The sequence below is a fragment of the Channa argus genome, chromosome 17 (assembly GCF_033026475.1).
Source record: "Channa argus isolate prfri chromosome 17, Channa argus male v1.0, whole genome shotgun sequence".
NCBI classification, from domain to species: domain Eukaryota; kingdom Metazoa; phylum Chordata; class Actinopteri; order Anabantiformes; family Channidae; genus Channa; species Channa argus.
The window spans coordinates 11,237,273-11,261,020 of NC_090213.1; the positions used below are offsets into that span (position 1 = coordinate 11,237,273).

The 23,748-nt window shown below is 38.8% G+C and overlaps 1 protein-coding gene across 1 annotated transcript; it reads right to left on the reverse strand.

The window, feature by feature from the left end:
- Positions 1 to 2,760: 2,760 nt before the first annotated feature.
- On the reverse strand, positions 2,761 to 23,657 carry LOC137102913 (uncharacterized). The gene is made up of 43 exons (XM_067482853.1): positions 23,477 to 23,657; positions 22,624 to 22,747; positions 22,467 to 22,552; positions 22,220 to 22,334; positions 21,945 to 22,060; positions 21,768 to 21,853; positions 21,544 to 21,687; positions 21,319 to 21,435; positions 20,849 to 20,977; positions 20,616 to 20,691; positions 19,607 to 19,661; positions 19,298 to 19,413; positions 18,970 to 19,074; positions 18,126 to 18,284; positions 17,757 to 17,939; positions 17,517 to 17,562; positions 16,835 to 16,947; positions 16,579 to 16,752; positions 16,436 to 16,484; positions 16,163 to 16,328; positions 15,737 to 15,929; positions 13,362 to 13,486; positions 11,278 to 11,367; positions 10,301 to 10,379; positions 10,047 to 10,172; positions 9,684 to 9,850; positions 9,434 to 9,547; positions 9,029 to 9,134; positions 8,744 to 8,807; positions 8,587 to 8,664; positions 8,401 to 8,489; positions 7,726 to 7,791; positions 7,500 to 7,547; positions 7,310 to 7,351; positions 7,112 to 7,223; positions 5,763 to 5,899; positions 5,592 to 5,681; positions 5,170 to 5,311; positions 4,840 to 5,003; positions 4,360 to 4,476; positions 3,993 to 4,055; positions 3,777 to 3,852; positions 2,761 to 3,263 (listed from the first exon to the last, which is right to left on the reverse strand). Exons 2-43 carry the CDS (start codon positions 22,744 to 22,746, stop codon positions 3,177 to 3,179), a joined length of 4,533 nt encoding a protein of 1,510 aa, XP_067338954.1. The 5' UTR covers position 22,747; positions 23,477 to 23,657; the 3' UTR covers positions 2,761 to 3,176.
- Positions 23,658 to 23,748: the final 91 nt, after the last annotated feature.

The following is a 23,748-nucleotide window of genomic DNA, read 5'->3' on the forward strand; positions in this document are numbered from 1 at the left end:
GCGCATCACTCTACTCTACTGTAGCTGACAAAAGACAGAAGAGTTAGAAAGCAGCTGGTGAACACAGTGGAGCTTTTAGCAGCTGAAATGCAACATAATTCCCTGAACAAAAAGACCAGGGCCCCGTTAAATATAAAGATACAAAGTGTACACAAGGCACCAGTACCAAGGTATTTTGGCAGTATTTCATATTGTTGTCAAATCTGATCTTTTTTGGCGATATCTTACATTCATGTTTCAAAGTGATATCTATACGTATGTATCTGTACGTATACTGTACAACATCAAAACATCGGAAACCCCCGAACTCATGTTTTCATGTTTACTTTCAGTGGACTATGAGGCGCAGACATGGACAACATTCTCACACATGACTCAAAGACCCACAGAATTCTAATGTGACCTTTCCCACAGCAGTCACAGAACCAGACCTATATAAATCTGATCTTGGACTGCATACAAAAGTGGCCGAGATCTGATAGGAAATTTAAAAAAAACATTGTTTTTGTTCTGCTTACTCTGAATTTCTGTTTCTGAAATCCCACACCTACACGTTGTGTTTCAGCTTTCCTGCTTTCTCTGCTCATAAAGTGCCATCTACAAAAAAAAACAAAAAACAATCAGACCTTTAGAATTTAAGAGTGATTATTTGAAATGTTGACTGAGGAAATGTCTGCTGTCAGAGCATTAATCCCGGCTCACTAGAAAAACAAACCTTAGAAAACATTGTAAAAGACATGAATAAAACTTGGTGTAAGAGATGCTGTAAAAACTGACAGACCCCAAAAGACTGGTTATAATTGTACTAAACAGAAACAAAGGACAAACCGTCAGATCAATAGTGCCACTGAAGGTCAGCTAATCATTGATCAGGTCTACCCACACTGAAACACATGCGCACCCAGACCTCTTAAACACAAGTGACCAAATACAACAGCAGGTAAACACAGGAGCTTAATTAGACCGGACAAGGACACAACCACTAATTATTGAACGCAGGTATAAACACTGAGACAAATCAACTTAGCACTGCCTGGAAAACAGGTGGTATCACAGAGGGTTTAGCAAAAATACCTGAAATATTCACAGAATTAAGTTTAGAACAGACACCATTAGACATCATCAAACGTGACTGTTGACGTGTAGAAAAGGTTGTTCCACATCCTGTCCATTTAGTCATAGGTTGATTCCATGATTAGGATCTACGGTTAGAGATGTTGAGATAAGTATATGTGTACATATATCGCCAGATAAGATTTATAAGTGAAAAAGCAACATGTGAAACATCATATCACCAGCAGGTGTTTGGCATTAGACAGACCCTAAAAAACATAAAATCTTTTCTTAATTGGCATTAAAATAGTAATCAAAAAGAAAATAAATCTTGCCCTTTTAAAAACTGGATTAATATATATATATATATATATATATATATATATATATATATATAGTGTGTGCCATATTATTGTATTAGGTCATATGTTCCTTCAGTACAGTAGGTTTTAAAGGATAATTTTGGTAATTTTCTAAATACTTCATATTGTCCACAATGATTAGTTCCTTGTATTTGATTAGTGAACTGGGAATTCGCCCTATTTAACGGGGAATTACTGACTGTCAAAAAGTGTGTTTGTGCTTTGCTAAAACTGTTTTTTTAATTGCTTTTGGACACCAAAGGAGGTCTGTGGCATCAATGAATGAGTGAATCCAGGGTGCAAGCAGACATCTAACCAGAGGTGAGTAGAGAAAATGCAGTGTTTGATTAATTGTAAACAATCTGATTAATTTAGAAATTGGCCAAAGTTACGATTTAATCCAAGTCACCCACACACACTGTAGGCCTACATTCTGTTTATGCAAATGTTGTATGAATTCATCTTTGTCGGATACTACTCCCCAGCAAGTGCAGAAAGTACTCGACTCTGATTAATGTCTGCTTCAAGCTACAGGGCCCAGCTGTTTGAGAAAATCACTCCACCGAGTTAAAAAATGAAACTATATATCTGGAACCACATTTTATACTGCTGTTGTCATAATAACCAATGGTCTTGGTACTTAGTTGCTTACTTGGTAGCCCTGTTCTTTGATGACACATGCCTTAAAGGTAAAACACGATTGTCCCCAAACAAATTCTGGATCTTACAACATGAGAGGAAACTACAGTTCCCATCTGTGGACAGATCATTTTGTACTATACAGTGCATCCTCTGGGCCACTGCTGTCATCGCTGTCGATGGATGAAATTCTACACTTCAAGGTTTTTTGTATTTTTCTGCAGGAAGGAAACATCTGGTAGTTCATCCTTCTCTATGGAAGATATGGTAACGTTCGTGTGAGGTTTTCTTCATTTAATGTGGAAAACTGGTGTCAGCAGGCAAATCGCATGTATTAACAGGAAAGAACAGGATAGTTCCTTCTTCCTGCCTTGTTTCATGACAGACAATTGTATTCCCCCCCCCGAGCTGCACAATCAGCTGCAACCAATGTCAAGAAGATCAGATTAAACCTATAAGCCCGTCAATTTTTCCCAGGCCATTTTCACCTCTGATAAAATCTTTATTAGCACAATATTCCTTATTATGTCTTTATGTCTCTCTCACATTTAAACACCAAATGTGTTTTATTGCCCACTGCCGGCTGTACTGTATGTGTGTGATTTGACTACAACAACAAAAAGCATGCACCATTTCACACTTGGGATTAGATTGCAAAACAATAGTAGAAAAGTATAGACAAGAAATACAGCTTCCTTAAGTATATAAGCACTTTTATTTACTAAACCCAAGTCATGTAGATGATCTTTATAAATTATGCTAAAAGTGTGTGAAAAGAATGAACCCACAAAAAAGCCAATAATTGTTTTTTTAAAAAGGCAGTAGTTCAGAAGAAAGTAACGGTTTATATAAAAAAAAGCAAAAAACTTGAACAATACAAAAGCAATCAACAGCTTTGCCATGAGCAGAGAAGCAACACACTTACAAATATCTAAAAGACAATAAACTTTGAAGTACAAAAAGCTCTTCAACCATATATCTTTAAATTTGATTTCCAGGTTTGGCTTTTATCCTCAGCTAAGTGTGTGGATGTGTGTCCCATTCTAGTTTTTTTCCATATCCTCACTGAGGTGATGGTGACTCTTCCAGTGGTGTTTAATACATTAACATCACCAGTCATAATCAGAAGTTTTGGTCCCAACCCGAAAACTCCTCCTCAGCCTTAGTGGGGTCATAGGGGAAACGATCAAAGTTGATGTAGCAGGGACCCTGGGGGAGGGAAGAAATTATTATTGCAGGTAAATTGTGAAGGAAGTTGAATTTCCAACCATGACTTAAATAATAGTCTGCCCCTCTCAGTCTCTTTCTGTAATGTAAATAAAGGCTTTTAATGTCTCAATTTCCAAAAAATGCTTTTCTCAATCAGCTTGTTACTAGTAATGGGGTCCAACATGAGCACATACGCACCAATCCGGATTTGGCAGGTTTTGAATCACATCACACATTAGCAGACACTCACCCAGATCAAATGAAGTACATTAAATGAGCCTTTCAGGGGGAAATTCTTAAGATATAATGCATATTTAGTTTTCTGTTTGGTGTCTATTTATTTTTTATTTTTTTGTAGTGATGTACCCAAAACCAAAAATTAAGACCAGCTTTTTCAGGACTCCACATTGAATTTACTCAACAAACCAGCTCACATATCTCCGGCTCTGTTTTCCACACACAATCAAATTTTCACACAATAGCAGTAACACTTAGTTGGTGGTTTTCACGTGCCTTGCGTATAAGCCGAATTGTGGGGGCGTCAAGCTGACCCATACGCAGCTTATGCCAGTTCATGCTGCTGAACCACCTGAAGGGAAAACACGAGTGATCACAAGTTAAATATGGTGAGAACAGGCTGAAACTATTCATTCCAAGCTGAAATGCTTTGTCAGCAAAAGCATTACATTAAGTCTTTGTCATTTTTATCCAAGGACTTGTCACGGTTACCTGTGATGCCGGACATCTTTAATGCCATTCTTTGTGTTTCCTAATCTCTGACCAGGCCGAGGTCTGCAAGCAAAAGTACAAGATAAACAGTAGGACAGAAAACATGTTTTTTACATGAGTTTCCATATTTCATGACATTTGTGTTTATTATAAATATTTGCAGATGTGGTCCATAATTCATGCTTTTTCACTGGAAGAAATGTATGAAATACCCAAACCTCCATGTATTTTCCACATACATGTTACATATTCCAGCTCGGTTTTATGGGAAAGTTATTCAGGCAAGTTAATGCTGAACGCAGACATCAGGACTGTCAGTGTATAAATTTTTTATCATGATGCAGTCTCTAGATTACATTCCTCTCACCTGCACAGCTTACTGATAATGGACTTGGCTGCTTCACTCATGTAAGGTGGATACTTGAGCACACCGTCCAAAATCTTGGAATAAATCCTCTGCGGCTCTGTGCTTGAAAAGGGGGGGCTGACGAGTAGAGACAAAAATGCTGTTGTTGATTATATTATGTTTTCATCTTAAGCTCTTATGACAACAGAAAAATCACTCGGTTATCATTCAACTATAGGTGCTTTTGGGAAACCTCTACCACTCAACTGCAGATACTAAATAATAAAAAAGATGTTTCACCGATGTAGACAACGTTCACACATCCTTGCTGCCATCTACTGGTTAACATTAGGACTCCACTAAGTCAGGATTTATTCACTCTTCACCATATTGTGGTGACTGTATTGTCACAAGATGATTTTTTTGGAATCAAATAAAAGTTTTATCAATATAAATGTGTGGGATATAAACAATTAAGACAGCATAAAGTATTAGTTTTACCTTCCTGCCAGTAGCTCAAATGTCAGGATGCCAAGGGACCAAAAGTCCACTGCAAAGTCATGTCCTTGGTTCTTGATGATCTCTGGAGCAATGTATTCAGGAGTACCAACAAAGGAGTATGTTTTCTCACCACGCACCAACTCCTTGGCAAAACCGAAGTCTATCTGCAAAGACACACACACACACACACACACACACACACACACACATAAATCATATGATTCCTTAAGGTCTGGAAAGTGAAGTGTGTTTCTTCAAAATACACTCAGGTTTACTACCTGAGTGTATTTTTATAAACAAATACACACAGTTCTACCCAGATATACTGACCAGTTTGACATATCCCTTTAGGTCCATCATCAGGTTCTCAGGCTTCAGGTCTCTATACATGATGTTCTTCTTATGGAGGTAGGCGAAGGCCTCCACCACACAGGCAGTGCAGAACACAGCGATGGGCTCTTCAAAACGCCCTCTAACAATCAAAGAGGTAAAAACCCTCAACAACTTCTTGCACTGCTCACTTTAACTTGCTTTCAGTAGAATTACTGCCTTCCATCATTTTCTGTCATGGGAAAAACCTGCTGTCAAGAATTGAAGTTTATCTTGTCTCTATAAACTTCTGTGAGATATTTCTCCATCTATATATTTTCAGTGGTGCACCAACAGCAATAAATTAACTCTTAATAAAACCATCACCGATTTCACAAATGAAACTGCTTATATTCTTAAAATACATTTGTCAGTTTTCTCACACTTCTTTGAGTTTGGTCCAGATCTCCCCACCGCTACAGAACTCCATCAACATGTAGATGTACCGTGTGTCTTTAAAAGCTGCATGAAGTCTGGAAACAGAATAGAAAATTGTTTCAAGGTGTCTGTTCAGCCAGATTTTTTTTTTTGAAGTGCCAGCAGTAAGCGTGTACCTGACAATGAAGTCACACTGGATGGCTTTAAGGATCTTCTTCTCAAACAGCATGTGTTCCTCCTGTCTCTTGGAAACAATGTGATTCTTGCTGACTTTCTTCATGGCGTAATATTTCCTATGCTGTAATGTTGTCATCTTAAAGAAAAAAAACAAACGGTTGCCACCAATAATGCTAAATGTCTTAAATATTGCGTTTTGTGATATATTTATGTTTGGGTGGCAGTTTCCAGGCTGATTCAGGGGTAGAAATGTTCCTTTCTGGATCCAATAAACCCAAACAGCTGCAGAGTTTGGACACACAAGTTATAGTGATACAAAAAGAATATTATTTTTCTTTGTATTGAAGGCAGGCTCTGATTTTCTATTCTACCCAGCCATCTCTTCATTTATATATCCCTTATGTTAAAAAAAATATAATTCAGTGACACTGATTCCAGTTTAATAACTCTACTTAAAGCAGGGAGCAGGGGGCCTGGTGGCTCAGTGATGGACCATTGGGTTGGAATGCAGAAGGCTTTAAGGCTCCGATCCCACCCCACCACATGCTGCCCTGCCCAGCCGCCCCAAATCAACGTGCGGAACATTGATCGGTGGTGGCGACCCCTGAAGGGACAAAGCCGAAAGTCGTTGATCTTGACTTAAAACCAGGGAGAAGCTGGATTTTGTTTTTACACTTTTTTTCATATCCTATTACTTCAAACATTTATCCTATTCACAGTTGTGCTGAAAAAAAAAAAAAGATGTTAGCTGTGATTGGGCGAGAGGCAGGCTACCCCTTGGATAGGTCAGGCTAACTAACATTTTATTGTTTTTTTCAATAAATTTTAACAATTTCTTCTAAGCATCTGAAAAAGTACTCCTGTTGAATACAACTACAGGTGTGTTGGTCTTTATGTAACTAGTATTATTAGATCATTTAATAAAAAAAATATTTACTGTAGTTATCTAAATGCAGCCAGAGCAAGAATGTGCTTTAAGACTGTGTTAAGGCTAAATGTTAGTTAAAGTTATACATCTCAGCAACTTTTTGAATTTTTTAGTTTGCTTCTTTCTGGCACTCAACCTGAAATGTTTGAGTTTCACTAAGGGCCTCTATTGTCTTGAGATATTTGTGAAGTTTGTAGTTTGTAGTAAAGTGAATGGGAGAGTCCAAAGAAAACACAAATATGTATAAATAGAAGGAAACAGAGATGGTTTAGTAATTTCCATACTTGTTGCGTTTCTCCTATTTGGCTTCTGTCTAATGCACCGTAACCAGGAATAGACTTTGTATAAGTGAACTCATTTATCACACATTGCAGGAAATACTGAATGAAAAATGGTCACAAAGCACAAAAATACACTCACCAACTCAACGCGACCAAACCCTCCGATTCCGAGCGTGACAGGATCTCCTTGATAACGTCCCTCCTGATAGAACACAGGAACCAGATCTTTAAACCCCAGGGTGGCGCTTGGACTGAGAAAGACAGAAAACACCTAACAAATTACTCTGTTTCACTTTGTGTGATACACATGATTGTGTTGCATCCTCCAAAGTCATACCTGGACTTCTGTGGAGCTTGTCCCTCTTGCATGACTTTGGAGCTGGAAGAAATAACCAAACAATAATCAGCTTGTGAAATCAATCTGGACACTATACTTCCGGTTTATTTCTTTATTTGTCTATTTACGTGTCACACCAGTTTCACCACAATGGTGAAGCAAAGAAAAGAACAGTATTCATAGTACATACTCATCAAACAGCTCCAGATGTTCCGTGGGAATTGTCTCTTCAAATACCCTGAAGAAGAAGGCAGGTTTAGTCAACCTGTGCATTAATCAGCTCACAGCAGAAAGTAAACAAAGAAATGCACTGAGGAATTTTTCCAAAGATATTCCTCCCCAGGAACAACGGAGCCTGACTGAACATTGGTATCACCTTCGTTTACAATCAGAATATAAAGTAGAGTCTGACTCACTCTTTGTCAATGGAGAAGCAGGTAACAGGGCCGTCAGCAGTGCAGGTGGCAGTTCTCAGGACCTCACTGAAACAGCATAAACAGTGCACATGTCAACTCTGTATATGCTGTATATGAGTTATCCTGCATGTACAAAAGCATTCACATTTTCCAACACTTTAATCGGGAAAGACAAATGTGTAGCTGTGAAATGTTAAGGAAACGTTTTCATTGCCGTGTGAACTCAAAAGTGCTTTACATTTTAAATAACACAAATATTTTCCTAATATGTGGGAAAGCATGTTTATGCTATTAAAAAAAAGCGGATAGAGGATAATGAAAACAAATAATTTTATTCTACTGCTGATTACATATTGTATTCTTGCTTTTACTCAAGCGAGCACAAACAGCTACGTGTTTTTTCACAAGTTTAAATAAAGGTTATAAGGGTTTAATTTCTTCTAAACCAAACTGGCTGATTTGCATATCAGCAGTAGTAATTTAGGGCCACTCAGAATTACGCTAAATTTATAGGAAGGATTTAAATGTTTTTAGTAAAAGCAACTGTTCACATTTTAAAAATAATTGACAGGTTTTCCAACCAAAATGTTAAAGATGACAGCTGCAAAGAAGGTGCACATGCTGCACAAGGCTCTCATAAATGTCCTCAGGCATGTGTTGAGTTGCCGTGGTTACCGTATGAGGGCCTGTTCCCCGAAATGTTCCCCTTTTACCATCTTGCGAATGTGCTTCTGCTGCCCATTCACGTTCTTAGTCACCAGGACCTGAGGGGTAAACACACAGACAGAGGAGGGAATGAGCGTAGGTTGGTGCAGTATCGCACTAAAATATGAGCTCGCGCACACTGTTTATCATTTTTACTTCTCCTTTGAGGATGATGTAGAATGAGTTTCCTTCAGTTCCTTCTTGAACTATAACATCTTTGTCTTGGTATTTCACCTGAAAGAAGGGGGATATAACATTTTATGTATAAGTTGTTATTGTTAACAATAGTTCGATGCGGCATCTGGGTACACACCTCCTCCATTGAGTCAATGATCTTGGACAACTGGACATCATTCAGGTCCTTCAGAGTAGGAGACCTGTGCAGCAAATAGGATTTAGCGGTAAAGTTTGACATAATGGGGTCACATTCACCATTACTGCAGCAAAATTTCCAAATCACCTACCATGTTCAAAGAGTCAATTCTGTATATTGTCTAATTGTTAAATTATTCATTCAGTTTTGAAAAACCATGTTGTTTTAAATCCCCACTGGCTTAAAACAACCCACTCCGAGCCGTAGCTCAGTCAGTAAACTCACGTCTTCAGGAAGCCCATGAGCTGCTCCCGTTTCTTCTTGGACTTGTTGGTAATGATGGCTCTGTAGGTCTGTCGCTCCATACACCACAGACGTACCGCTGTCTTTGCTACAACACAAGTGAAAGTGACGAAGAGCTGAACTTTTAGCAGTGAGGTCCAGTTTATGATTATTAGCTGCATTTACACACATTTGATACTCTGACTCATATTTTAGAAGCAGGTACTTTTGTTTGACTTGTGAAGTGAGGAGGCACTTCTGTGGGTCTGTTTGTAAGTTTAAGCCACCGTGGCATTTCAGGTGCTGTAATCACTTCTGCAGAACAGACATATACCCTCGTGGCACAATTCCTTAAAATATCCCTACAGTATTTAAGTCTTTACGTTAACTGTTCCCACAGGCCCTGACCTTTGACTGTCGCTGTCCGTTTGCAGTTGTACAGGATGGCCAACTCCCCAAACACATCACCAATGGAAAGAGTTCGAAGGTTCCGGCCCGCCTGTGTGACGTCGAGTTTGCCCTCTGAATGGTGGAAAGAGAAGATGCTTTATGTAGAATTGTGTTGAACTTTTATTTTACACCTATTACAGTTTGACTTTTAATATCTAAGACGAGAGCTTTTGAACATGAATCACCTGACAGTCAGGCATGTCCCCACCTGCAACAATGTACATGCTGTCTCCTTCAGTACCCTCTTTAATGACTTCATCCCCCGGCTTCAAGTTAGACACCACCAAGAGATCCACCATCATGGTTATTTGCTCGTCATCAAGGCGACTCAGGAAGTCATTCTTCTGGATGGCTTTCACAATTAGACCTGTCTCACTGGAGATGTGAGGTCAGAGGAGTCATTACAATGGCTTAATAAAAATCTCGAGGACCACATTAAAACAATTTATGCACTACATATGTAGGAGTTTGATATATCTTTCAGAGGCAATTAGAATGATTTGTTACAGTGGCAAAGCTTCTGTGGATACTTTCTTAAATGGGACTTTCTCTCATCAGTAGTGCTGATGACCAACCTGACTGTTTTCTTGACCTTAGTGCGTGTAATTTGCAGGGTCTCAGGAATTGGTTCAGAGGCAATGACAGCTGCACGGCTCTTCCTGAACTCCACTTCAATCTCATTACTGCTCCGGGAGGAAAGCTCTGAAAGAGACAAACAGAGGAACACAAATGGATGACTAACTATTGTAAATGACTACCATGTGGAATCTCAATGAAGATAAAATAATCACCTGATACCTGATGTGTGCGTGGGTGTGTGAGTGTGTGTATTGGCTTTTACCCAGATCATTATGTTGATTCTGCAGCTTCTGCAAAAGTTTTTCTTTCTCTTGGAGTCGTTGTTCTATGAGGGTTCAAGCGAAAAAAACAAACAAAAAAACAAAACAAACAAAGAACATTCAATATATAATGTAATATTTCCTCTTGACTGATTTATGAGCTATTTTCATGGCAGACATGGATAACAATGTACCTGAATAGGCTGACCAGGACTAACCACCACATTTCTAGACTGATGTCAATATTTGAGAGTTTAGAATATGTGGTAAATATATATTGTTCAATATTCTTTTTTTTACATAGATACATACAAATTTGCTGATGATACAAATAATTGAGTTATTAAATAACTGTGACCACGCTATACAGTATAGTGACTGGGATGTTTTACACCTGAAATAATATACCTTTTTTTAGCATCAACATCAGTTATGGCCTTGTTTCTTACTAGTATGTTTAATATACAATTAGACATTGGAAACCTTGGACTGAAATTTCTATTGTGTTTTAATTCTGCATCAAGCTAATGTAGTAATACTTCGGTAACTTCAGCCTTTTATTCTCTAACTGTAAGATAAGTTGGTACATTCCTGTTTTGTCCTGTCAGATGTACTGACGTATCATTCTGTAATGCTTCTATTTATTTCATCTATTTATCCAGTATCCAGGTAGTGTTTTTAAAACGTTTCCATTTCTCATGTTAGCCAGCACTTTCATTTACTTTCACTTTTTTTCAAGTGCAACAATTGTTCTGATTATTAGTTTAAGATATACATTTTAAATCATTCATTTTGGCTGTGTGTCTCATTACACATTACACTAAAGGTCCCCTCTAGTCCTGCATTGAGTATTATGTTTTAACATTTCCTACTTTTTTAAGTTGCTCTTTTGATGACAGTGCCTTTACTGCTCTAGTGTAGTTACACATTAAGGTGATAAACCATCATTTTATTTGCACTCACCCAGGTTTTTATTTTGTCTTTGCAACTCCTTGTTGATGAGACATTGTTTTTCTAGCTGCTGCTTCAGATCTTCTAGTTGCTTCTCCATGACTAAAGTGGAAATATACAAAAAAAAAAAGACAGAGGAAATCAAACAAGTGGCAAACAGATTAACTGCTGCATAACAATTGGTAGTCAAAGTTTTAATGAATTAGAAGGAGAAGTACTGAGTGGCAGCAGTGAAAATGTACACATTGCTTAGAGATCATGTTTTTAACAGTATTCTAATTTCTTTTCATGCAGTGAGGTGCTAAACAGCTCCACTGCCTGCACACAGCAAGAGCCTCCCTGAATAATGCACACTAATGATGGACAGTCAACAGGGTGCTTTCTAAATGCTGTCACACCCTGCCAGCTTTTTCTAGCGATATATTACTGTTCAAGTGACTGATAGTAGCACAGCCCTGTCTTTTATTACTATAAAAACCTACATGAATATTCTTTTTGTTGCAGTCTATGCACTTTTATTTCTTTATTCTGCTTCTGGGCTGCTAAAATAATGTGTGACATTAACCTCTGCTCTGTTTATGAGTTACAATGGAATTAGCAAAGCAATAACCAGATGTGTATGCCAACAAATTAATTGAAACAGCTTCATAACAAATTTTACCGCACATCAGATCCAATAGCTCTCTCCATTTAGAGGACGTGTTTGCAATTCCCTGATATCAAGGCTTCTTTACCTTTATCATTTTTGCATTATAAAAAAGATGTTTATGCCTCTATTGACAGACTACACAATGAATACAAACACAAACACTGACCAATGAACACACACATCAGCTTTAGTGAAGCCTATGGAGGACAGGAAGCTTGCCTGTGATCACTGACCTCATCACATGGCCCCAGTTACTGCTGCCTTACCCTGGACATTGGACAGCTCTGAGATTAGACGTAGTGGTAAATCAAATCATAGAGTCTCAGAGAGATACACCCACAAACTATTCAACTATTAACTGACTGAATGATAATTTCTCTCGTACAAGTCTTTGCAGTGGGTAAGATTTGAAGAGTCTTAGGTGATTAAAAAAACACCTTCATAGCATTCCCTGTCTCCTAAATTCAACGTGATAGTTTGCATTACACCAATGATTCACCATCAAAGGCGGCAACACTGCGATAAGACAAAGCTTAACGGGTCATTAAATTTTTACAACGAATATAATGGCAACAAGAAATATGTCACTACATGTTGCACCATTCTGGGAAAATTGCCTCAGGGTGTTTCATTAAGCTGTCATATAACTAGACAGAGTTGTACTTAAACTAAGTTCATAAATGTTCTAAAAACGGGTATAAGAAAAAAAAGGACAACTGGGGCAGATAATAATAACTAATAAAAATGATAAAACCACTATTACTTTACCTCTGCACTTTTAGCCTGGGGCAAAATAATTTGTAACAGTGCTGCACACACATACTGTACCATGCTGTTGGTTTTGTGGGTGTGTGTGTGTGTGTGTGTGTGTGTGTGTGTGTGTTTGTTTTCTCTGTGATGGATCCAAAACATTGAGATATAAGCCACATCTCATGAATCACAATGGTCACATATTTTAACACCGACAAACAGACATTAAAATTGGGCGTATTTTTGTCTGCATTTCAGTTGCTTGGTAGAAACATGATGCTACACTGATTACCACTGTACTGATACTGCACACTGTACACTCCAGCTGCTTCATCACTAATTCATGGCCAATTGTAACTACAGCTGAATACTTATAAGATGCTCTTTAACAGAAACCTGGACAGAGTATGTCTCTAGTTTGGTGGTATTTTTAAGATGCATTCTTTCACCACACAGTAGGGTTTTACACACCTGGAGAACATCATTTTTTACTTCATAAAATAATGAAGTATAAAGATCTCAAAGGAACATCACAAGGTAAAGCTATGAGGAAGAGTGTATTTCACCATTAGCAAACCTTTAACGATGACAGTCTGTATTTTAAACGCATGATAAAATGTCTGGCTTTACATGACATCTAACTCCCAAATACACTGTGGCATGTGGTATTTGGATAGATAAGCAGAGTCACACTCACCTGCAGGTTGCCTGTGGTCAGGAGAGAAGAAGTGTCTGTCCAGCCTACAAAGGCCACAAGGTACATAGGAGCCAAATAATAGCCCTGAACTGTGAAGATATCCACTTCCAGTTAAAGAGCAATATCTGCTTCATGTACAATCTCTGCGTTCTGTTTGACCCCCTGACTAGACACACCTGTGCAGACACGCAGATGCAGTCTGTAACCTCTCTTGCATTTCTACTTCTGCACACTTTCTCAACTTACATTGCTATATCTGCTCTTCAGCTTTTACTATTTTTACTTCTCCCCAGCTCACTCCCTCCCTCACTCTTACAGTCTTTCCTCTTTCTCTGCCTGTCAATCTCAGCAGCTATGGTGTCATTAACAGCAAACCAAGGCTCCACCCATCAGCCAGGTGGAGGGATACAGGCAGGAGGAAGAGGACGAGGAGGAGCAGGAGCAGGGTGAACTGGAAAGAACAAAATGTACAACTAATGTGTGATTCTATGACACTTTATATGCACAGACATTTTGTAGCAATAGTATAACCTCACGCTAGACCACTTAATTTCTCTTACAGTTACAGTAGTTTTAATTTGAAGACATTACTGTGACACTTGTGTGAATTGTAATTGGGTATTTAGGTAAACAATGAGACAATCTTTGGAAAAGAAGACAGAAGAGGAACTAAGGAACAAGTCATATTTTCTACAATTTCTTATTTCATCTACCTTTGATTGCAGTCATTTTTGTAAATCAGCCAAAGTGTTTTAAAGACTAAAGAATTGTTTTCACACTAACAGCTGGTGTTGTGGGGAATTATAAAGATGAGGGCAACAAGGACAAGTCACAGATTACATCTAATGGAGTTGAAAGGTTTCATTAAATTTCTATTTTTCTACAGAATCCGTGCCCCTGGATTCTTTCCAGGCTGCAGAGGCATTAAATGAATCTGAATTGAGCTGAAGGGTGACCATTGTGATGCAGGGCGTGGACATTTATAGTTCACAGTTACTTATTGATACTCTGGTTAATCAATGACCTTGATAAGAGATAAAGTGGCTTGGATTTTAGCCTGGAGGAACTGGGGGGGGGGACCTGGTGTCAGGTGTGTGTTATATGTGTTAAAACATTGTTCCAGTGTTGGTGGTAGGTGTTGGACAAAAACGCAGGCTCAGTTAAGTGATGCCATTGCTCACAGCCACAAATGAGTTCACGTTTAAGGATATGTTCAGCTTACAAACGCTATCGTAAATTCAAGATGTCAAATCACCAGGTTACATTAAAATATGTATTGCCATTCTTTAAGTCCAGTGCATCTCAATAACCAAGAACAAAACAAACAGTACATATTGCCCAAAAACCCTGTGATTGTGGTTAAATCTCATACAGGAGTATAAATATATTTTACAATTAAAAATGCAGAGAAATAAAGGCAAACGAATGTGACAGACAGCTGCACAGAGCTGATGAGCACATAAGTTCAGCGATTAGCACCTATAGCTGTTCATGTTTTAATGTTCAAGAGTCACAGTTGAAAACACTTGCTTTATATTATAAGAACGAGGTCAAAAAAACTACACCTTCTAATGTAAATGACATAAAATAATAATGACTTAGTTATCAGAGGAATAAAGCATTTGTTTATCTTTATCAACTACTGACCATTAATAAATCCTTCATATTCAGGATTTGAAAGGACATTCAACAGACTGAACAGGTCCGTGTGCAAAAATTTACAATCAGTGATTAAATTCAGGACAAATGCCCTGTAATAACAAAAATTCAGAAATTCCTTCATTTGTCACATCCCCCAAACAGAAATGTGTGCATGGAAACACAAGATAGATTACAAGAATCATAAATCCAAGACAAACAGTTACCTTTGCTATTACATTTGATTGATTTACCCTTCATAATTCAAAATTAAAAACTGTTAAACTGATAAGCTGATAGACCTATCTCACAATTACACTTTTCTTCAAGACAGACTATTAATAGAAATACCTCAGAGTATGATGTGCACTTAGAGACTGCACATTAAGTCTGCACCAATATTAATGACACATTTTTTTAAATTTATATTCAATTCATTTCTATTTAAAAATATATAACAAACACTTTCACACAAACACTAATTTTTCATAAAAAGGGAACCTGGGAGAATGAGGAGGTAGAATAGCAATGACACTTTCACTAAGATCACATGACACATAATATAGTTGGACATGGATTTTTGTGTTGCTGGATAGTGGCAGGATAATGGCATGCAAAGCTAAGCAATAAATATTTTTTAAATGCTTCACTGCTATAAAACCAGTGATTTCATGTTCTTCGCACGACTCAACAGTACAAACAGTGGTGACAAGGTAAAAGATGGTCAGATCATCTACTCCTCCTTGATGCGACAGGCTTTATTGATATCCTTCGAGTGTTCAAAGACTGCTTGGACAAACTGGCCAAACAGCCGCTCCATGTAGCTCTCACCTCGGGGAAACAAACCCTCCAGGAAGGCAATGTGTCCACCGTGAGCCGTCAACAACAAGGCGACATTCGGCAGGTCCTGGACTATGGTCAAGGGGAAGGCTGTGAGGGAAGGAAATGCAAATTAAAACCATTTTCAAAAGCAACTATTTGAAGCATAAATAAGACTATAATAACATGTAATATAACCTAAGGACGTGGTTGGTGCGGGTAAATGTATCTGAATTTGTTTTACATCCAGTTCACCAAACTTATACTTCACACAAATGATCAGATTTGCAATAAACAAACAGTGAGCTCAACACGATGTCCATCTTCTCTCGTTCGCTACTCACCATTTTGAGGAGAGAATGGGTCATCGGCAGCATTGAGACACAAGATGGGTACTGCTGTATTGGGGAGTTTTTTGCCTGGGCTGGCATCATGGTAGTACTCCGTACAAGATGTATAGCCAAACAGCACGGAGGTGAAGCGCTCGTCAAACTCACGGATAGTCTGTGACTAGAGGAGGAGGATAAAATGAATTGAAAACAAAGAGGAAAGGCAATCACACATGAAGGTGGGACAAGGAACATGACAGAAAGGTGAATGTAAATAACAGGCTCTACCTTGAGAACATAGTCAATATCCACTACTTTCTCCAGAATCTTCCTGTGCCTGTGACCCAAACAAACAAACAATCAAACAAAGATTCAGCAATGCCAATTTGGTAAACTAAATTCAGGAAATTGAAAACCGCGACCTATCTGACCTGGTGACAGTGCGACACAGGCCAACTGTGAGGAATTTGTTGAAGAGCAGCCAGTTGAGTGGTTCTTCCATTGAGGCGGACGCCTTAAGAGCATCCCAGGGGACAGAGATGGTAAGACCTGCCACCATTCCCGACTCCGTGCGCTTACGAGCCAGGTAGTTTAACAACAGCATGCTGCCAAAAAGGCCAAGTGTAAGAAGAACAGACACAGAGAATAGAAACAACTCTGTGATAAAGGTGTTGGAAGATAACTCACCCTCCCATAGAAACACCAGCACCAAGGACAGGGGAACTTGGATAGAGTCCTTTGACATGCCGCACTACAAGCTCAAGATCTGAGGTATTGGCCGCACAGTAGGTGACAGGCGTCTGCAGCATGCAAGAGGACAGACGAGAAGCATTGCTTAGGGTGTTCAAGTGTCTAACGTTGTGTTTGAACTGCCACACTGGTTATATCCTGAATTCTGCGGTTTGTCGTGACAACCAAACGAAAAGATCAAAATCAACAAGGACTTAGCTGGTCTCTAAATATTTCCCAACTGACCCAGGTTTAAGGGCATTTAAAAGCTACAGAGCACTATGGTTTATTTAGGAAACATTATGCAAACCGGAGTAATGTGCATTTGTTGGGAATTGTTTTCAGCTGCAGATTAATACACACTTGGTCCTTTACTATATCGATCAGCAGGGCTTTGTCTGTTGGACCCAAATCAAACTATATTGCTCAGTTTATTGTTGGTTATGTTTTTTCAAAGGATCTTCTGACCACAGCAAAAATGTAGAACATCCAGCTTTAAGCTTAAAAATGGTGGAAGTAGCAGCCTTGCCAAAGGACAGCGTGTACCCTGCCTCTCACCCAGCCACAGTGGGGATAGGCTCAAGCATCCTGTGACCCTAAACAGGATAAGCAAATATAGATGATGAATTGATGGACTTACCAACAACTCTTCCCCACCAACACCTCTGTTGTTGAAGACCACACATCTAGGAAAAAAACAGCTTAGCTTCAGCAACTTTTTGAAATTTAATTCTAGTCAGTTATGTCACATACTGTAGGTTTCCTCTTTACTTCAATTACATTTCTCCTGTAACTGTTCATGATAAATTTTACTTTTTACTTCTGTTTGTTTGCAAAAAGAGAAAACTTTCTAGATAGACAAGGGAAGAGAAGAACTGACCTGTAGCCATGACGTGTGGCCTGCCTGATGGCGTGGAGCACATATGACTGCTGGCTGTTCCCCGTCAAGCCTGGGAGGATCAGCACTGTGGGGCGAGTAGAGGATTCTGGGTAGGATGCACTGGCGTCATTATCAACCCAGTCCAGGGAGATCTGACCACCATCAACTGTACGGATCCGCTCACTGAGATCAAGGCAGAGGACAGAAACTTTATTATTTCAGCTAAACCCGTAATGTCACCCTTTTTCTAAATTATATTAATATTGATTCAATTTAAATGTGTTGAAAAACAATTATTCAAAAATTGTGAAAATGGTGTTTCACTGAAAACATTATATGAAAAGGGTTAAAAAAGGGAATTGTTCCTACTTGCGATATGTGACAAGGGGTCTGGACTTGAGGAAGGCACAGACCAGGGTTTGAAAACGCCCTCCCCAGCACCACGGAGTGGGATTGAAGCGTTCAGTCACCACAGGACAGTGCTTGTGGAGGAAGACACTGAAAGCCTCACTACATATAAGAGTTGGTTTCTGAGAGGAAGAAGCACAAAAAGAAAAGGAAATCAAATCAGTCTGAAAACTAGTAGCTTCTATATTACACTTCCTGGCCAAAAAAGGCCCCACATGGATTTAACCAAGCAAGAAGAAAGAGCTTACCTTTGGAGCCTTCCATTGGAAAGGTTTACCCTTACTGATGCAATGAGTAGCTGACTACCCGAATATACTAACTGACCACCTTTTTACATCAAAAGATTTTTTTCTTTCTTGAGGGCATGGGCATATTTCAAAATGTGAATGGGTTTAGGGATATTATATTATATTATATTATATTATATTATATTATATTATATTATACTGTACATGGGCAAAGCATATTGTTCTCAAAGCTTCTTATGACCAATTGTTACATCCTATTAATCATTTCTTACAGGCCTACAGTAATTTTTAGTGATGAGGTACATTAAAGGTAAAATTAGGTTAACGTGTTATATACAAATTTAAACCGTATGTTAATTAAAGGTAGTTTAAGTGAGACATCGTCCTGAATGGTAAAAATAAAACTAAAAACGTATAAAAGTACAAAATAAGTAAATAAAATAAAGTACAACCAAAAACAAACAAACAAACAAAACACTATAGTTACGTTAGTGGATAAAAAGAGTGGATTCAGGGGCAGTCATTACCGCCGCCGTGACCGCAGTGACTGACCTGACGTTTGCGGCCCCACAGATAATAAACTGCGGCCGTGAGGGAGCAGACGAACACCGTGTAAGGCCTGGAAACAATCTCCCAGTATACTCTCCATAGCTCCAGGTGGGCTAAAAACAGGATCATTATTCTTCTATCTAACGTACAGCAGAGAAATAAACTAGTAGCTGTTGACCGACCAGGCCTATGTAAAGTAGCACTTAACCGGCACAGCGGAAGACACAACGGACAGAATCAGGTAACGTTACTTAATGTCCGACCACCTGCCTTCATCACCTGCCGCTAACGATACAGATGTTTTACAGATGCTCCTCTAGTCCCATCAGCTCTCACAGTGATGAAAAACAGCCGGTATCCAGCAGCAGCTCCTTCTTGGGTGGCGTTACCTCCAGGAGCTGCTGCTTCCTGGTTGACAGGTCATAACCGAAGATCGTGTGTTTGGACAGAGACTCCAATGGTTATAAAATTTCGTGGTGCGCCTTCACAGACTGACTTCAAATATTGAGGTTCTTGGTTTTTACGTGGATCACCGGGACCTTGTTATCCTCAGAACCTGTGTGGCAGATTTTTTTTATTAGAATTGGACCTTAATCAAGACTGAAAGTAATTTCATCAATAAAAAATGTATATGATTACACTCACCACTAAAACGCTGAGTTGAGCATATGTGGCTGGGTACTCATTTAACAAATCTTCACTTAAACCAATTATGTCCTTAACAGGCAATATTTGAAGTAAATTGATTACATTTGTTCTGCTGTTCGCAGCTATTTTCCTATCGGACTGATTTTTACACCATTTTCAATTGGGATATTTTCTGATATTTAAAAATATGCAAGTTTATTGGCCTTCGCTATGTCCATTATTTCTATTTCCCTTATTATTATGTGCTAATTAAGTTGTCAATTGGAAGAGCAAAATTGTACATACAAAATTGCGTCTAATATACTTTAAACACATTCAATGGATAATACTGTCACCACTGTGGTTCTTAGAAATGGGTGCAGAGTGAGAGCTCCCTCTTTTGTATTATCACATGGCCCTAAATTGAGTTTTTCAGGAAGTGTGACCTTGTTAATACCCAACCTTTCCTTGACAGCTGTCCCTGGTCAAGACACTGAACCCCCCAACAGCCCATCTCCATGTCCAGCCGTGCAGTGACTGTCGCAAGCCCGGTAGAAATTGGAGAGGGTTGCGTCAGGAAGGGCATCCGGCGTAAGAACTGTGCCAAATCAACATGCAGACTAATAATCCGCTGTGGCGACCCTGAACTCACAGGATAAGCCAGAAAGACAAAAAAATAAATAAAAAAATAGAAATTTCTCCTGTTATGTTTGAACACACAGGGGACAACACCAAACATGTCAATATCATGACACGTAAAGTCCATAAAGGCAGGCTTGCTTTAATTTCTGACCTTTTAAAGCCGGGGATAATATTTTATAGTTCATTATAAAAATAAAGCAAGAAAGAAAAAACAAACATGGAGATAAACATAGTCATTTATTTAGAATAATAACAGAGCAAAAGTGGCATTTCTTATTTGACTGTATTTGTTGATTACATTAAAACAATCATTATTTCCCTTTAATTTCCCTTCAATTTTCAAGACTCTTCATTTTTTTTTTTTTAGTGTATATGGTCTTTATACTAATTCAGTGGAATTCCTGTTACCACCTCTGACTCAATACCACATTCATTAGTTCCACGCTTGATCTTGAAGAAACCTAAAATAAAAATCAAAAGAACGGAATTGAGGGCCAGAATCTTCTACCACACTGAAAATTACCATAAAGTTCAGTCGTATTAAATTTGCTAAGCTCACTAAACGTCATTTAACATTATGTGACCAGGAGACATGCCTTTACTGTAACTGTGTCATACCTTTGTCTCCCCAGTCAGTGTTCCAGGAGTTTGCAGCCAGCCAGTATGTTGTCTCGTTCTCCTCTCCCCAGCCCAGGATCTTGATAGCGTGACCACCGAGCATCTCCCCTGTCACATGCTGGTACACACCTGCAATAATATCAAGCAATGTACAGTGAAATGGGGTTTAACATCATGAAAGACAACAGTAAGTAATTTCTATAGTTTACGTTGTGTACTAGAGAGGAAACTAAGGATTTAAATTGATGTGCTCGAGTAACTACGGTGTTTAAAATATAAAATCAGCCACCAAAATCACTACATGTATATTGAATGTTGTAGGACATTGAGTTCCCGTGTGAGACCTTATGTGAAATCTGAAAACTCTTTAAAAAATCCAAGAAGGAAAAGAACTAAACATTCTGTTATGCAAATGTTCTTAAATCTTTCTTAAAACATTTACAGTTCACTTTACAGACAATAGGCCTCACCAGTCTTGTAGGTCAGAAAATCCTCATAGACAGTAAAAGCTGCCTCCACAGGCCCGTTTTTGTACAATTCAGCCATAATCTTCTCCTGCTGGGATGGCACGCTGTATGTGCGTCTACCTGAAGATGGGGGGTATATGAAAAAATATAATTAATGACAGATACGTGATCGGGCATGACAAACAACCTACAGTAAGGGTGAATTTAGATAAGTTTAGTTATCCTCACCAAAGTGTTTGTCCTTCTGATAGGATGGAGAGTATCCATCAATGCACTGTCCCACACATTTAGGAGTCTCCTCTTCACCCTGACATGGAGGACGAGTTCCATTTACGTGATGCTCACAAGGAGCAATGGTATAGGGCCTGCAGCCTGCAGCCCACAGAATCACATCAATGTTTTTGCAGAGCACCAGCATAAACCCAATTCAATTCACATGTTGTTAAACCTACCAACTCTGGAGCCATACAGTCCTCCAGTCACCAGTCCTTTCTTTGACCAGAATTCCCAGGCAGTGGAGGGAAACCCACCATAGCAGCTACAACCACAGGAAAGTAAAAGAACCGTATGTTGTTTAGCATCCTTTTAAAAGAATTGGAGTGCACTCATTTGGCGACACTTAAACTTACCCCATGCCACACTCATCACAGCAGGACAGTAGATCCTCAGCAGAGATCTCCACAGATATCTTCCCACTGCTGTGGATACAAATTCTGTCTGAGATCGCCTCAGCTGCTCCAAAGGCCTTTGGGAAATCAACATGCCATTAATGGTTTAGGAATATGCTTGTTGAATGTAAAATGTACTGGAATCCCTCAAATCCCTTTTACTGTTAACCACCTTTACAGTATCATTCATCTTGCTTATTCTGTATTATTTTGTTTTTTGTTCTGCCTGTTCTTACCCAGCAGGACCCACACGAGCCCTGGTCTCTGATTTGTTGGATTGTGGGACAGTTGGGCCACTGCTGGCGTGAATCAAAGCTGTCTGGAAGCCGTAGGCCTTCAATATTATGAGCCCTAAACAAGTGGAGACGATCAGTGAGTATCAACAGGTGAGATGAACCTGCTGACTGTCACCTGTTTGGTCATGTGAGAGACTGCACACACACTCTGGCATGTGGTCAGTGGTGGAGTGAAAATAAAACTTACACCTCAGGGAGCTTGGGACCATTCAGTATAGCCCCACACAGTCCCTTCACATAGCTGATATCAACATTTTGGAAGTTCTGCCCAGCCTAAAAAGAGGGAATAGAAAAATAGTCAATGCAGTGAATACTACAAAGTATTCATCAGTACATAATCTCACCGTCCAGCTGGTGTTGGCCTTGTTAATAAAGTTGACAATTTCGGAATGGAGAACATGGGGGTGGGGGTGAGCCCAGGTGACAGACACGGTCACTGTGACACAAAGGAGGGCAAGTTGATGCATCCTGTAAAACAGAATATGGTAAGACTGTGGTCAATATCATCACCTCCACTACAGTATATCTGTTAGTAGTTAAACATGAGAAGTTACTGTTTTTATTGTAGCATTAGAATCACAAGGAACTGACAGTATAATACATGTCAGGATTTTTCTCTACCCTGGTGACTTAATTACACAGACACACCTTGTTCAGTATTCCTCTGAAACATATCAAACACATTTTACCCTTTCTGTAATAACTACAGTCCGTACTAATCAAATGTACTTAAAACCTAAGTACTGCATTTACACAAAGCGGTGTAAGGATGCAAGATAGCTGCAGACTCCTTTTAACATTACTTTTGATACACTGAGTACACGAAGTGCCTAACATTCTAACAAACGTCTTAAATCAGATACATTATTTGGTAAATGAATGGAGACTCATCAGTGATTGTTTATATATTCTCATGCAGTCTTAGATCAGTCAAGATGCTAAACTTCTGAGAACTTGTTGCAATCATCACCAAATCAAGTGACCACCCAACTGTTATTTTAAAAACTATTTGAAGAAATATTACTTTTAGATTTATTATTATTATTATTTGAAGTTACTTTGATTGTATAATGACTTGCATGAAGGCAATCACACACATGAAACTCTTTTTATTAACAATCAACTATGAACATGGTATAGACATCAAGCATCATTAATAGAAATGACTGACTATAACAGGAGAATCTCAACTATTACCTGTGCTGTTGTATTAAAGGATGTCCTTCGTCAAGTCAGCTCCTTTCACTCACTGAACAAAACACCAGTCATCGTGCTTTTTCCTATCCTTTTTTTTTTTTTTTTACAAGCTTCATGTTATAGAATCACATCTGTGTAATAAATTCAGTCTCATGTAACTAGTAAAATGTCTTTCCAAAGGTTGACAAGTGCTGTTAAAATTATGACCTGCCCATGATGAAGCAAAAAATATGCACCATACCATTGTGAGCATTATGAATAAAATATCTAAA

Coding starts and splice junctions, on each gene's coding strand:
- LOC137102913 (XM_067482853.1), bottom strand. CDS start 22,746: ATGCATCAACTTGCCCTCCTTTGTGTCACAGTGACCGTGTCTGTCACC. Junction 10,173..10,300: donor CTGGGTAAAAGCCAATACAC/ACACTCACACAC, acceptor CTTTCAGAGCTT/TCCTCCCGGAGCAGTAATGA. Junction 9,135..9,433: donor ACGGACAGCGACAGTCAAAG/GTCAGGGCCTGT, acceptor CTTGTGTTGTAG/CAAAGACAGCGGTACGTCTG.